General features: G+C 45.1%; 1 protein-coding gene across 1 annotated transcript in view; it reads left to right on the top strand.

Annotated features, from left to right (window-relative positions):
- The window catches only part of LOC126198948 (myrosinase 1-like), a 102793-nt gene that overhangs the window by 57544 nt on the left and 30328 nt on the right, over positions 1 to 14921 (top strand). Inside the window, exons 6-7 of the mRNA XM_049935593.1 lie at positions 9152 to 9243; positions 11008 to 11155. Of these exons, the coding sequence (XP_049791550.1) occupies positions 9152 to 9243; positions 11008 to 11155 (240 nt within the window). The remainder of the gene's footprint in view (positions 1 to 9151; positions 9244 to 11007; positions 11156 to 14921) is intronic.

Raw genomic sequence — 14921 nt, 5'->3', positions numbered from 1 at the left:
TTGCGTGTTGTCAATGCTCTTGAAAAACCTAAATTGACATTTCTAGTGGTACGAGGCTCATCGTACCATTTCTAGCACTCTCCTGTTATAATGACGGTCATTAGTTTACTTTTGTACAATCTTAATATGTTTTAATATATTAATAATTTGTTTGTATAAGTTCTTAGTATTAGCATAGCATCCTAGAAACTGCATTCGTCCAATCAATCTGAGAAGTACGTGTACTATGCAATTGATTTAATAATCATAATAACAATAGACTCGCAGCTTTGGCAACGCCACATTGTACGAAACTCAAAATCGAAGTGTGCTGTAACCATTATTAGTATTTCGCCTAGCTCTACGACTTTGAACACAGGTCCGACGAGTATCGCTATGAGAGCGTTTAAGTGACATGAATCCTACTTATGTTTCAGCCGTTACCACCTACGTTCGGGAAGACTGTTTCTGCAGTTGTTTTTTCTTAGTGGAGGGTCTTTTCCTTTCTCTTCCCTTACTCAGTTTCCTGTAGCTTGTCATTTCCACCCGTGGACGTGCCAAACATGTCCGACATTATGTTGATAGCGTGCCCCGGTAATCACGGAAAACTGGATCACTGCCTGGCGAGGATGTTACTTTGAGGTCGGAAGCCTATCAACGTGAACAGAACGACCGAAAAGAACTACACTTTATCGTGTATTAAATACGGCCAGTGGCAGCTCTTGAATTTACATTTTGGGTGATCACAGATTTTTCGATTCAAATAAATCTGAGTGTGTGAAATGTTCAAATGTTCAAATGTGTGTGGAATCTTATAGGACTTAACCGCTAAGATCATCAGTCCCTAAGCTTACACACTACTTAACCGAAATCATCCTAAGTACACACACACACAAACACACACACACACACACACACACACACACACACACCCTTGCGCGAGGGAGGACTCGAACCTCCGCCGGGACCATCCGCACAGTCCATGACTGCAGCGTCTGAGACCGCTCGACTAATCCCGCGCGGCAAGTGTAAAATAGCATCTGCTGTAAACAATGATGGTTATGAACAAATTTATGTAACTGCAGCAACTACGAAAGAAAAATAATAATAAATATACAAAACTTGTCTGAGGAAGGAAAGTATTGTTTTTGTGTAGTTTTGTTGTTTTGTACGTAACGAAGTACAGTTTTAGGCAAGAACGAAGTAACGTGTAAGCTTTCGCTACTCTCCGTTCCGCATTTTTGTGTAAGTGGGAGTTTTTATTTTTTTGCGCAAATGCAGAATATCCCTTCCTAGCTGAAAATGGGATATTCTTACCAGGCACCCACACAACCATTTTGTTTATTGTAGACTAGACTTCTTTGTTGCTTGTTCGATTGTAGCTACACTTATTTGATTTCGTCAATTTCTCAATCAACGGCTCTCCAGTGGGCGGCTTTAGTTCCTTTGCGGCTAACTTGTCCTGATAATTTATTTTTCTATGAGCAATTAAAATAGTTTCAACAGAGTTCATGTTGAGACTGCATACAATTGCCGATACACTGTTTCATGCTGTCACCTGCACAGCAAAACAACCAACTTCAAACACAAAATGCTGTTTGTGGAAATCATTAAATTCACGTAGTAAAAGAAACCTACTAAAGCGATGAACTCTCCTGTTAGGAATACAAAAGCATAAAAAGGATAAAATCCAAAACTTGATGTACCATAACTCATGCAGAAACCAACAACATAGGTTTTCCTTACAGTATAACTATAACATACACTGACGTTCAATCTAATGTTACTATATAGGGAATGAATTGTGGTATCTGAGGATGTGGTACCATCTAGTTAGGATCTATGCCAGGCGAATGAGGAGAAACGTCTGCAGCAATGTGCTACCACCTAGTGGCAACGATGGAAATACGTGGTTGAGTGGTAAGGACTAGCTGTGCACCTTGTTTATAAAATCTGTGTGTATCTGACACATAAGGCAATTACGTATACCAGTTGCTCATGCGCAAAAGTTACTTAAAACGTGCACAACTGAAGATGGCTAGCGACCCTGATGCCACGTTTCACGGAGTCCAGCGGAGTAGCAAGGTAGCATAGCACGGTAGACATAAGTGAAATATGTTTCAAATTACCATGTCTATATTACGTTTAACAGAGCTCAAAGAAAAATAACCAATGAAACCACAAAGTGTCAAAGGTTAGGACGTTCACGTGCTCTTGTGCTCTTACATAGCAGCCGCCAATGAATATAACTTATAATGTATAGAATTTCTTGCTATTTTCGAGGCTCTTAGTTTTCATCAAACTTTATACTCCTATAATTTGGGGTGAAATTCGGAAAGTCTTTGACAACCACCGACATTTCGACAGGAGCACACCTCATCATTCCCAAGGCACCACTGCAACGATAGAGCAAGGAAATTTAAAACCTCGGTATGAGAGGTATACGCAAAAAAACGAGGTACACACTGTAAATAACTATAGATGACTATCGATAGTGCATATAAATAACTAAATGATGAATAAGTTTCACTCTGTCCCTCCGGAGTATGACCGGAGAGAGATCAGGATTTTCAGAATAATTTAAGCAAGAACTTCTGCGTCTGTTTGCATGGTCACATTATTCAATGTCAACTGCTTCCTTAATAACACTATTCCAACACTTTTAAATACATGTCAGGATCTCCGTGCTGCTACATCTCATAGGATGGCCAGTGCCAAGATTATGTTCTGCAACAGCAGATTTGTGCCTGTTGTAGCTGTATGTGTGACTTGTCCTCTGTCCTCAGTGCATAGGTCCTCCACGGTCCTGATGATCTGCCCAATGTATGACATGCCACAGCTGCGAGGGATGCGGTAGAGACGCGCCTTAATCAGACCAAGATCATCCTTTACACACCATAAGACCCCTAACCTTAGGTGACGGCCAAACCATACATTTCACACGGTGTGTCCGCAAGTTATGACAAATCCTAATAGAAATGCTTTTTGTGTAAGGCAAAAAGGCCTCCTTGCTACTTTCATCACAACCGACTCCCGGTTGACCTGTTTTTCACTGTAACCATTCTGATGAAAGGTGAATTGTCGGTGGGCTAATTCATCTGACAATCTGTCAGGGTCTGAGATGACGTGGGTCCTAAGAACCAAGGTACGAAATACCCCTTCAAGCTGAGCTGGGGGGCGACAACTATCAGCTGAACATGTAAATCAGTGTGGGTAGTCTTCCTACGAACGACATATCCCGACGTACCATCAGCCTTCACCTGAGCAAGTAAGGGAAGGCAACCATCCTTTTACACCTCCATTGTAAAGCGTAAATTCGAACGGAGTGAATTCAAACGTTATATAAAACTATTTAAATTATCGCTTCCGTGAGACCAAACAACAAAGGTATTGTATACATACCTAAGAAAGTACTTGGGTCTCAATGCCGCCGTGTTAAGAAATTGGCGAAATCGAATCTCACGGAGAACGCTTTAGACGACAAAGTTTTATCCGTGCTACGGAAAAGTTTACGCTTTGGACCGACGGCCAATCTTTTACCAAATGTTGATTTTATAAGTAATGTCGAACAGCCTCTTTCTAAACTACCTTCTGATTCTGCCGAGGAGGCTAGGACAGAAGCAATCCGTTCGTTGACTGGAGTACGTTCGCCCAAGTCTAGTATCGCAGCAGATGAGACAAATGCTTTGCGTTCACTCAAGATGGACCCTGATACTGTTATCTTATCCATGGACAAGGACAATGCTACGGTTGTATTGGATGAGCCCGACTATATTCGAAAGTTGCTGTGGCTACTATCTGATTCAAGCTAAGGCAGGCTTAGTGCTGATCCGAGAGGGAGAGTAACAACCCTCCTGAAGAACTTTCCTACTGTACGTAACATTAAAACTTCGATATAGCGTGTAGCAAAACGCCTTGTTACTCTGTTCTTTCGCAAAAGACAACAGACACCGTTTTTGATTCAGCGGCAGTTTATAAGCATGACACAAGAGAAACTGCTTATGTAACTTGGACGGGAAGTCTGCTCGGGTAGCTGATACAGTTAAGGCAACCGTTCACAGAAAGTGGTAAACCTGGGGTCAAGCCCTGATCCGGCACATATTATCACTAGTCGCCATTGGATATATTTCAGTGCCTTATTGCGGCTGAGATCTTAGTTTCCGTTGTCATTATCAATAAATTTGTCGCAAGAGACTGTCTGGAGTGGTAACTCTTACTGTACGGTCCCCACTAGGTCATATGGCCTTCCGAAGATCCACGAGGCCTCTTTGACCTATTGTCAGTTGGCTTCCACTTGCTTTCAGTTTTGTGACTAGTAATGTGAGTAGACAGACACAGTTGCTTTGGGGATCCCTTTGTCACGTATTATTCCCAGTCTGTTTGTCAAAGATTTCGAGGAACGTGCCCTGACATCAGGGGCATTGAAATCTCCGTGCTTTCTTAGAAATGTATACGGTATTTTTGTTGTTTGGCCACATGGTTCAAACGGTTCTGAGCACTATGCGACTTAACTTCTGAGGTCATTAGTCGCCTAGAACTCAGAACTAATTAAACCTAACTAAACTAAGGACATCACACACATCCATGCCCGAGGCTGGATGGGACCTGCGACCGTAGCGGTCGCTCGGTTCCAGACTGCAGCGCCTAGAACCGCACGGCCACTCCGGCCGGCTGCCCACATGGAAACGTATCGACGCAGGGTGAGCGGTGTCGTAACGGTGTGTAGGTGGTGGAATGGCGCCGTTTTGAGGCGATAGTACTGGCTATTGATGGTTAGGAAAGGTGAAAACCTTTATTGAGTCTTTTACTACAATCATCGAAGTCCTGAAGGCGTGTGGTCCTCCGGCATGCTATGTAATGCTGTTGAAACGTGCTGGACGTGTGACGTCCATTTCCTACTTAGCTGGAACTGTTTTCGTCACTCAGCAGCACGTGTCCCAGTTATCACTGTGAGGCTGTGAGCGAGAAGTTTCAGCGACGTGAACATCTGCCTGGGTTTTCGTAGAGATCGACTGCTACGAGAAGAGAAGCTCGCCCTGGAGCGGGTTGTTGGCCGTGGTACCACCCTGGTCGCGAACTGCTGCCCTCCAAGGCACAAGTTCGCTGCTTTTGTAGAGCTTGGAGATGGCTCATCCGTTGTACTGCTCCAGGTCCACAGGTGCCGACTTAACCCAGTGGACTGATCTGGTGGCGGTGTCTGCCCAATCCGGCGTTGGCTCGTAACGTGGTGGAGACTTGCGTGGGCCTGGAGCAGCCAGAATGCGCTTAATTGTGTCAGAATCAGACTGTAATTATAGTGGTGAAAGGGGCGATTGCTTCTTGGCGGTAAGTACAGCTCAGCATCTCCGTGGCCGAATGGTGTGGAAGCACCTCTGAGGCCGGTTCGTAGTTGCGATTTTCTACGACGTCGCCAGGATTGCGCGGATAGGCCTAGCCCTTGTGGCACGCAAACAACCTAGTTTACGAAATCGAATACCAGCGCCTCTGTGCCTGGCTGCTGTGGAGCAGCTCATCTCACCATAAAGCCTGAAATTAGCGACGGCGTTACAGAAGTGATGACTGAACAGATTTGAAGAACATTTGAATTCAACCCACTCAAATTTTCTCTTCACGATGGAAATTTTATTCCTCCCCTCTTGGGAAAGACCCGAACATCTTTGTCTGAACGCGTGATCGGTCTGCATCAAAGACCAAAGACTTCACACACATTTACCGTTTCCCTCTTAACATTAGGTTACTTGAGCTACAAAGCTCAGTTCTTAGCCCAACGTCATCCATCCTTCCTTATGTTACAACATAAAATCTCAGTTCTTGTTTAAGTTAACCCATAAGCGTTAAACCCTCCAAAACATTTAACAACTATTTACATCAGCATCCACTCATCATACCCCTTTGGCGTTGTGGTGTGCGTACTGTAAGACCTTCGGTACACACACCATCAGATTATTTGAGTTTTCGCTCTAACGAAGTAGGCGAGTGTCAGCAATATGTCTCGTGGTCTTATCGTGGCGTGTTTATCTTCTGCCGTTAGGTCAGACACTAGAAATGCCACTTGCACGCTTAGAGTAGTAGGTTGACGGTGACCAACATTAAACAGAACTTGATTAATTTTCACACACATTTATTAAAATAATAAAAATCATAGACATTACGTAACTTAATTCTGGATGCTGTTTACAATTGACAATCTGAAGTTCCTTTGGTCTTGGTACGTTAATCTTATTCTCACATATCTCTGATACTTGACAAAGTGTCTATACATTTCTCTTCATAGCTATGTACAGGAATATGATAATCTTATTAGGCGCAGACTGAAACTTGACTACAGACTAATGCAGACAAATGCAGACTGCTGCAGACTAATGCATACTGACTAATCGGATGTCTGTACACTCGTTATAATACCTCGCGCGTCCAGGTATCACTGCGCGAGTGTGATCCGCGAGGAGAAAAGGTTCTGCGTTAGCAGCAATCTCATTGGCTGCGAGACATATTAATACGCGGATCGACGGAAGCAGAATTTGGTCCGTCTTTAAAGGCAGCGCCATCTCGTAGTGCGGAGACGGACGAGCGCTGCGCCTGCGCTGTTGTGCTTAGCGGGGCGCGCTCTAGTGGGAAAGTTGTGTACGCGCTGGCTACGCGGAACTATGTACACAACAGGCGTATTGTATTATAAGCAGAAATGCTTGTCCCAACATCACTCCGTGCCCTCCGAATTACGAGAAATCATAATATTACAATACATCCTGCCGCCGCAGCAGCCTAACATGTCGGCGATTGCTGAACATTGCCTCTCGAAATTACACAGAATGAATTACAACCAGATCAAGGTTCTGATATTTTTTTTCCTTTATTGTATTTCAATTCCCCATCGGGGCGGGCTGGCAGCAGCATAGGCGCTGCTCTTCAGCCGAAAGACATAGAACAAAACAATAGAAGACATTTAAAAACAGCAACGGAGAGAATAAGGTGAACATAGAAATAAAAAAGGGGGAACATCATGGAAGGCAATAGACAAAAAACGGGGGTGACTGTAGAATGGAGATAAAAAAACTGTTTAAAAGTAGCACACACAAAAAGCCACACACTGCGACGGTTAAAAGAACACAAGGCACAGTATGACTGGAGCATAAAGGTAGCGACGGACGGCATAGCACATAACGTAACACTGACGGCGAACCTCAAGGCAGGACACAATTAAAAGCACACCTCTTGACGCACACGAGAAACAGCACTAAACAACACTGATGTGGCACACTGATGAAGAGCAACACAGAGGATCTGCCAGGCGCTAGGAGATGAGGGAGAGCTGGAGAAGGGAGGGAGGGGAAGAGATGGGTGAGGTGAGCGGGGGGCGCGCGGAAGAGGGCCAGGTAGGGAGGGATGTGGGAAGGAGAGAGGCAAGTATGGGGTGCAGGGTCTCAGGGGAGGGGGGGACGGAGGAAAATCCGCTCTGGGAGAAGGAGGAAAGAGGAAAAGGGGGCCCTGGGGAGAGGGAGGGGGGGGGAACAAGGCCAGGTTATAGTTGGAAGGAAGGGTAGATGTCACGGCGAAGTTCGGCATCCGGGAGGGGGAGGCGTTGGAAATTGCCCTGATGAAGGAGATGGAGGGTGTGGAGGTGGAGAGAGGGAGGGATACAGCGATAGAGGCGCGGCAACGGGCGGGGGGTGGAGAGGAAGGAGGAAACCAGAGGGTGGGGGGGATCGAGCCTGCGAACAATGTAAAGAATGCGGAGATGTTGGAGGAACAGGAGGAGGTGGGGGAAGGGGATCAGTTCATACAGGAGCCGTGTGGGGGAAGGAAGGCGGATACGGAAGGCAAGGCAGAGCGCATGGCGTTCGAGGATTTGGAGGGCCTTGTAAAAGCGGGTGGGGGCGGAGATCCAGGCAACGCTAGCATAACAGAGGATAGGACAGATGAGGGATTTGTAGGTGTGGAGGATGGTAGAAGGATGCAATCCCCATGTCCGGCAAGGTTCTGACACAGATGTCAGAATATTAGGACTATGTTATTAAAGAATCTACCGAGATTCGAGTACAGGAATCGCTGGTCAATCGACATAGCGGTACATCCTTAGCAAGGCCTAGGAACCCGCTTTGAATCTGATTAAAAGGAGAAAGAAGATATCCCACCACGAACTGACTTCGAGAGCTGGCAGAGAAACTGAGAAGACGCCGCTGGAACCCGCCCCTGGGCGCAGACCGCGAACGGAACGGATGCTGGACGCTGCACGCCTGGGCGCAGTCTACATTGGGAACACCTGGAGGGAGGGGGGGGGGGGAGGAGATAACAGGCCGGCGCCGCCGCCTCGGTGGTCAGTTAGTCAGCGCACCTGATGATGGCAAACGTGGCCACTTGCCGAAGTATTGTGCCCGTTGGACAGCAACACCCGGCTATTGGTGGAGACATGCGTGGGCCTGGTGCAGACCGATCTTTCGTCAGTAATGATCTGCTTATATTCGTCCAGAAAGTCCCGCCATTTGTATCTTACGTGACACAGTTGCCTGGGTGACCTCGATCGATTCGCAGCGGTTCCCCCAGGGGAGAGGGAATGAGGGCAGCAAGGAGCCCAAGTGTGTAACCCAACACCAAAAGTCCTTATCAGTAACGTCGACATAAGATCGTTATCCCTGTCAGAATGCTCACTATACTCCTACTGATGTTATCTAACAAATGTGGTTTATGCACTACGGTTCTTCACTTAACTTTACACGACTACTTTGACATTATCTCGGTAAGCAGTTTCCGAAAAGGTGAATTTGTCGAGGAGGATCCACTACATGACTTACCCGATAGCCAGATTTCAATCCATATGATTTGTTCCATTGGGAATATTTAAAATCATTGGTATATTCAACTCCTGCATACAATGTCGATGTTCTAAGGGGCTGTATCCAAAATGGATTTAACGCGGCGCACACGAGGAGTGTACAACATATGGACCGGAAGGATCAGGTGATGCATGGAACCAAAATGTCGTGACGTCGATAAATGTGTTTTGTAATTGTGTTATTTTTTCTGCTTTGGATAATAAATCCTTCCATAATACATCCCTGACGAACAATTTTCTGACCCATATTCATATGTTCTGATATCAAGAATAAATCTCTAAACTTTCTGATACATATTTTTATAAGTTCTGAGTAAAGCATTTGATTTCAAAATGTTGCAGGTAGCGTGGGAATCACATTTAGTTTCGGCCTTGAGCCCCTTACTAATTCTACGGAGGACGCAGAAGCTGCCGAGAGAGCGCGTCAGTTCGATGTAAGTACACTAGCACTGACGTACGCTAGTTAAAGGTCCTACAGATAAGTCAGTACAGGTTGTATATTCTCTGCTTGAAATTCTAATTGCGTCTAACGACACAAGAAAATTACCATTGATTGTCTGAAATGCCCAATAGTAAGAAATTGTGGTACTGTGAACATACACTGACGAATCAAAACATTGTGCCCATCTGCTTAATGGCGTGTTGTTCCGCCTTAGGAACGAAATATAGCAGACATTTTATGACATGGATTCGACAAGTGTTCAGTAGGTTTCTGGAAGCGTGTGGCATCAGAAGTTTACGCACAAATCACGCAATACTTACCAAAAGCGGTCCGGCGGTTTGTTGGCTCGATGCTGATGCCTGATGGCGTCCCGGAGATACTCCATTGTGTCCACATCAGGCGAATTTTGCGGCCCAGACATCAGTTCACAAACGTGCTTCTCAAACCACTGTAGTACGATTCGAGTCTTGTGACATGAACAGTTGTCCTGCTGGGATATGCCATCGCTATCAGCAGAAGACGTCAACCACGAAGGGCTGCACATAACCCACAGCTGTTATGGCGCCTTTGATTACTACCACACGTCTGATACAAACACAAGTGAATCTCCCACATAGTATATTATTGCACACGAAGTCCGGAGTCCACAGTACTTGTTTAAAAAAAAAAAAGTGTGTGAAATCTTATGGGACTAAGCTTACACCCTACTTAACCTAAATTATCCTAATGACAAACACACACACTTATGCCCGAGGGAGGACTCGAACCTCCGCCGGGACCAGCCGCACAGTCCATGACTGCAGCGCCTTAGACCGTCAAGGTCACAGGCGCCGGCGCTGTGAATGTATGTATGTACAGGGTGATTCCGTGATAATGCTACCGACTTTCTAGGATGCTGGAGAAGGATAAATGTATAAATTTGAGGTAAGGATCCCTCTACGGGAAACGAACGAGTCTAAAACAATTCTGATACCTCTGTCAGTAGAATACAAGTACGGGTACTGTTTTTGCTGAGGTTGGACAGTAGGCAACGCTCAGAGGTGGCATTATGGACTAAAAAAAGGAAAAAAATGTCCAGTAAACATTGGCTATAAAATGAATACCTGAGGAGTTACGAGCACCCGTTCTTCTTCGCTACTATGCAACACGTCTCTTCGAGCCCATATTTGACGGACACTTGTTTCCTTTTTTTTGGTCCACGCTACCACTTCTGAAAGTTAGCTGCCCTGCCAACATAGCGACAACAATACCGGTGCCACTTTGAGAGGTATCAGAACGGTTTCCGCTTTTTTTTCGACTCGTTCGTTTCCGGTGGAGGGAGCTTTACCTCAAACTGATAATTTTATTCTTCTGCAACATCGTAGAAAGTTTTCAACATCATAACGGAATCACCGTGTGGATACATACATTTACAGGCGCCGGCGCCTAAAACATTAACGCTCCTGGCGTTCTTAGATGATGTTTTCGTACATGGGTTCCTACGTAAAACTTCATCTATTAACTCACCTATACAAGTGTGTAAGACGAATGTGAAACATCCTGTACCTGTACTTTCCCTATCGCGTCACGTGCTCTCAACATCACTAGGCTGCGTTCAGTCCCTCAATGGATAGTGGCGAGAATGTTTTGATCCATCTGCTTTGTAGTTTATAGTTTCTAAGTCGACTACATGAAAACTATTTTGTGCACGAATGTTTGTTAGGCACAGATATGTAGTGCCTCCCAGAGAAAGGTACTGGTCTACTCTGTATTGCAGATGGGCATTTACGCTCACCCCATCTACAGTGCGGAAGGGGACTACCCGGCTGTGGTGAGAGAGAGGGTGGACGCCAACAGCGCAGCAGAGGGGAGACCGCGGTCCAGGCTGCCGTCCTTCACACAGGAAGAGGTCCAGTACATCAAGGGTGAGTGCCTCAGCAGATTCTACTCTAACACGAGACTCCACGTGGGTTTATCGCCTTTCTATAAACTGCTAAAACAGCCGCTGTAGTTGTGTCTTTCTGCACATTAGAATGTTCCACATGGGCTCAAGAGCGAACCCACCGTTTGTTCCTTAAGGGGGGTAGGACGTCAAACGGGCCGACTTGGAGCAGGAGAGGCACATTTTAATTTCTACTGTCTATACTTTTACAAATAAATTCATAAAACTTTGTCAGCATGACCAGGAAGGATTGAGGACTCACACTCATAGAAGTGGAAGTTCAAAAACGTAGCAAAATACCTTTTTTTACATGTGAAATTTCATCATTTTTTCACTTACTACTGGCTGCATTTGTTTCTGTAGGTACACTTTTCTTCCTAAGTAAGAGATATTCTTCGATGAATTTTGCACAGCGTACAAGCAGTACTTACAGGTGTATGAAACTCTAGAATTTTCCAAATCTATTAAAACTGTGGTAAAAATTGAGATAATTAACTACAAAATTTGAGTTTTTTCTAGACTTGAAGTTTAAAATGTAACAGTTCATTCATTTTTTCATAAATTAAGTAAACTCTAGAGTTTCATACACATGTAACTATAGTTTGTATGCTGTGCAAAATTCGTCGAAGAATCTCTCTTACTTAGGAAGAAAAGTGTACCTACAGAAACAAATGCAGCCAGTAGTAAGTGAAAAAATGATAAAATTTCACATGTAAAAAAATGTATTTTGTTACGTTTTTGAGCTTCCACTGCTATGAGTATGAATCCTGAATCATTCCTGATCATGCTTTCAAAGTTTTATGAATTTATTTGTAAAAGTATAGACAGTGGAAATTAAAATATCCCGTGGTGTCTCTCCTGCTCCAAGACTGCCCGTTTGACGTCCTACCCCTCTTAAAGGAGAAACCTCTGTTAGATTTATAGAAAGGGAGGAAACGAAGCACAGTTCCATACAGAATGATACTCAGAAATATTATGGTGTTCACTTGTCGCTGCCGGCCGAAGTGGCCGTGCGGTTAAAGGCGCTGCAGTCTGGAACCGCAAGACCGCTACGGTCGCAGGTTCGAATCCTGCCTCGGGCATGGATGTTTGTGTTGTCCTTAGGTTAGTTAGGTTTAACTAGTTCTAAGTTCTAGGGGACTAATGACCTCAGCAGTTGAGTCCCATAGTGCTCAGAGCCATTTGAACCATTCACTTGTCGCAGAACGATTTGATGTTAGTACTTTACATTCGGTAACTATTACCTCCAACGTACAAGCGATAATCATAAACATTTACTTATCACCTCAAAAAAAGAAAGTTATGGAATTAACTGAAAATACGTGTATGTAGTCCTGTACACACTGCAATCCTCTGCGGCACAGTGCTGTTCCACGGCGAAAAAGCACGGTCATGTCAGACACTGGCTAGGTGGCGCTGAGGGGCATAATGTTGTCAAGCAAATGTGATCTGAAAGAATCGCCGAAATAAAATGCTAACCTATAAGAGGGGATTTTGACTAGTTGCGTGTTATACGAGCTGAAAATTAATGAAACCTACAACCTGCGTTTTTGACTGGAAATGGAGGAAAAAAAAGTCCTATGAAAAAAAATGTTCAAATGTGTGTGAAATCTTATGGGACTTAACTGCTAAGGTCATCAGTCCCTAAGCTTACACACTACTTAACATAAATTATCCTAAGGACAAACACACACACCCATGCCCGAGGGAGGACTCGAACCTCCGCCGGGACCAGTCCTATGTATACGTGCGCGGAAATGCTGCGTTGCCACAGGAGATGACGCTGACGAATGAAAGTTCCTCTACTTGCCGTTGTTTCTTCTGTTGTAAGATTGTGCTGTATGATTGAAGCACCGTGCTGTAAGCAGCAGAATGGTCCGGTATTCATGTTGGGAACAAGCCGAAATGGTGTTTGTGTACGGCCAAGAAGATGGAAGTGGTCGAGTGGCAGCATGGCTATACCTAAACAATTACCCTCACAGACACCAACCATGTCAGACAACGTTTCAAGCTCTTTTTGGACGTTTGTGTGATTGTTGGCGCTTTCACACGGACGAACGTACAGCTAGGCGGCAGACTACACCAGATTTGGAGGACGGAGTTCTACGTGATGCTGAGACGAATCCTAGTACGAGCTCCAGGCAAGTGGCTCGCCAACATGGTGTAAGCCAAAGTACTATTGTGTGTATCCTGCTTGACAACCGATACCATCCGTATAACCTGCAACGAGTGCAAGGGTTATCAGCAGCGGATTTCCTCTACGGGAAGGATTTCGTCGATGGTTTTTGCACGAGACCATCGCACTCACGGGATTTCTGTCTTCAGTTCTCATTACTGACGACGCAAACTTTACGACAACTGGCATCATCAGTCTGCATAATCGTCATTTGTGGGCTACAGACAATCCTCGGGGAATGGTTGAGGTGTTTCATTAGTATCGGTTCAGCATCAGTGTTTGGACAGGGATTCTTGGCGACAATATGCTTGGACTGGTTATTATCGCACAGCACCTCGAAGGGGGATGTACCTGGACTTCTTGTGATATACTCTGCCTGGACTGCTTGAGAATATGCCTTTGGCAATACGAAATGTTATGTGGTTTCTGCATGATGGAGTACCATCCCACTTCCGCATTACGTTTCGGCGACACGCCAACATCGACTTCCCTGGACATTGGATAGGATGTGAAGGCCCTTTAGCGTGGCCTGCTAGATCACCGGACTTCTAGATTTTTACCTCATGGGCATCTGAAAATCGCTGTGTATGCTGCACCAGTTTTTGATGTGCAGATCCTTCAACAGGGTATTCACGACGCCTGTGACGCTATTCAGAGAGGGGCCGGAACGTGTGAAAGGGTGTGGCAATCCATGATGTCACGCCGGCCTCTGTATCCGAGCGGTTCTAAGCGCTTCAGACTGGAACCGCGCGGCTGTTACGGTCGCAGGTTCGAATCCTGCCTCGGGCATGGATGTGTGTGATGTCCTTAGGTTACTAAGGTTTAATTAGTTCTAGGTCTAGGGGACTGATGGCCTCAGATGTTAAGTCCCATAGTGCTCAGAGCCATTTGAACCATGATGCGACGTGTTAGCGCGTGCATTGCATCCGATGGAGACCACTTTGAACACATGTTGTGTCGTGAAACCGACACAGTTCTGATCTGGGACGATTTGTTGCTGCATGCACGCCGTGCGTTTCCAGACACATGTTCATAGGACTTTCCTTCCCCCATTTCCGGTCAGGAATCAGCCACTGCAGTTTGTCGCTTTTGTTAATTTTCACACTGTATGTTTTCATAAATACAAAGAAAGGAATATAAATGTAATAAGAAAAAATAATTAATGTATCAGCCCTCTCTATCGGTAGACGAGGTATTACTTGTTCGCAGCGTATGGTGCATTGGAATATACAGTAGATATGGTGGTCAGAGTAATCCTTACTAAGTTCTTCCGCTGACCCTTTCAATTAGGAAGAAACGGCAGAGAAGTTTTCAGTAAAGATCAAGGAATCACAAGCGAAGTCGAGTGCCTGGTCCTCAAAGATTGGCACATCAAAAACTCAGCAGTCGATCAATTTTCAACAACTTTCATGACTTTTTGCCATCCGCTGGATTCCCCGACTGCCCATATCCATTCAAAAACCCGGTAGCAGCATCGGAACTCTTGCAGCTATGTCACGCTAATCCAGATTTCTTTACCCTCTTAGTCACCACGGATGAGTGGTGGTTGCATCACTGCGACCCTGAAACGAAG

The sequence above is a fragment of the Schistocerca nitens genome, chromosome 8 (assembly GCF_023898315.1).
Source record: "Schistocerca nitens isolate TAMUIC-IGC-003100 chromosome 8, iqSchNite1.1, whole genome shotgun sequence".
In the NCBI taxonomy this organism is placed as follows: domain Eukaryota; kingdom Metazoa; phylum Arthropoda; class Insecta; order Orthoptera; family Acrididae; genus Schistocerca; species Schistocerca nitens.
This window is presented reverse-complemented; position numbering and strand designations above follow the sequence as displayed.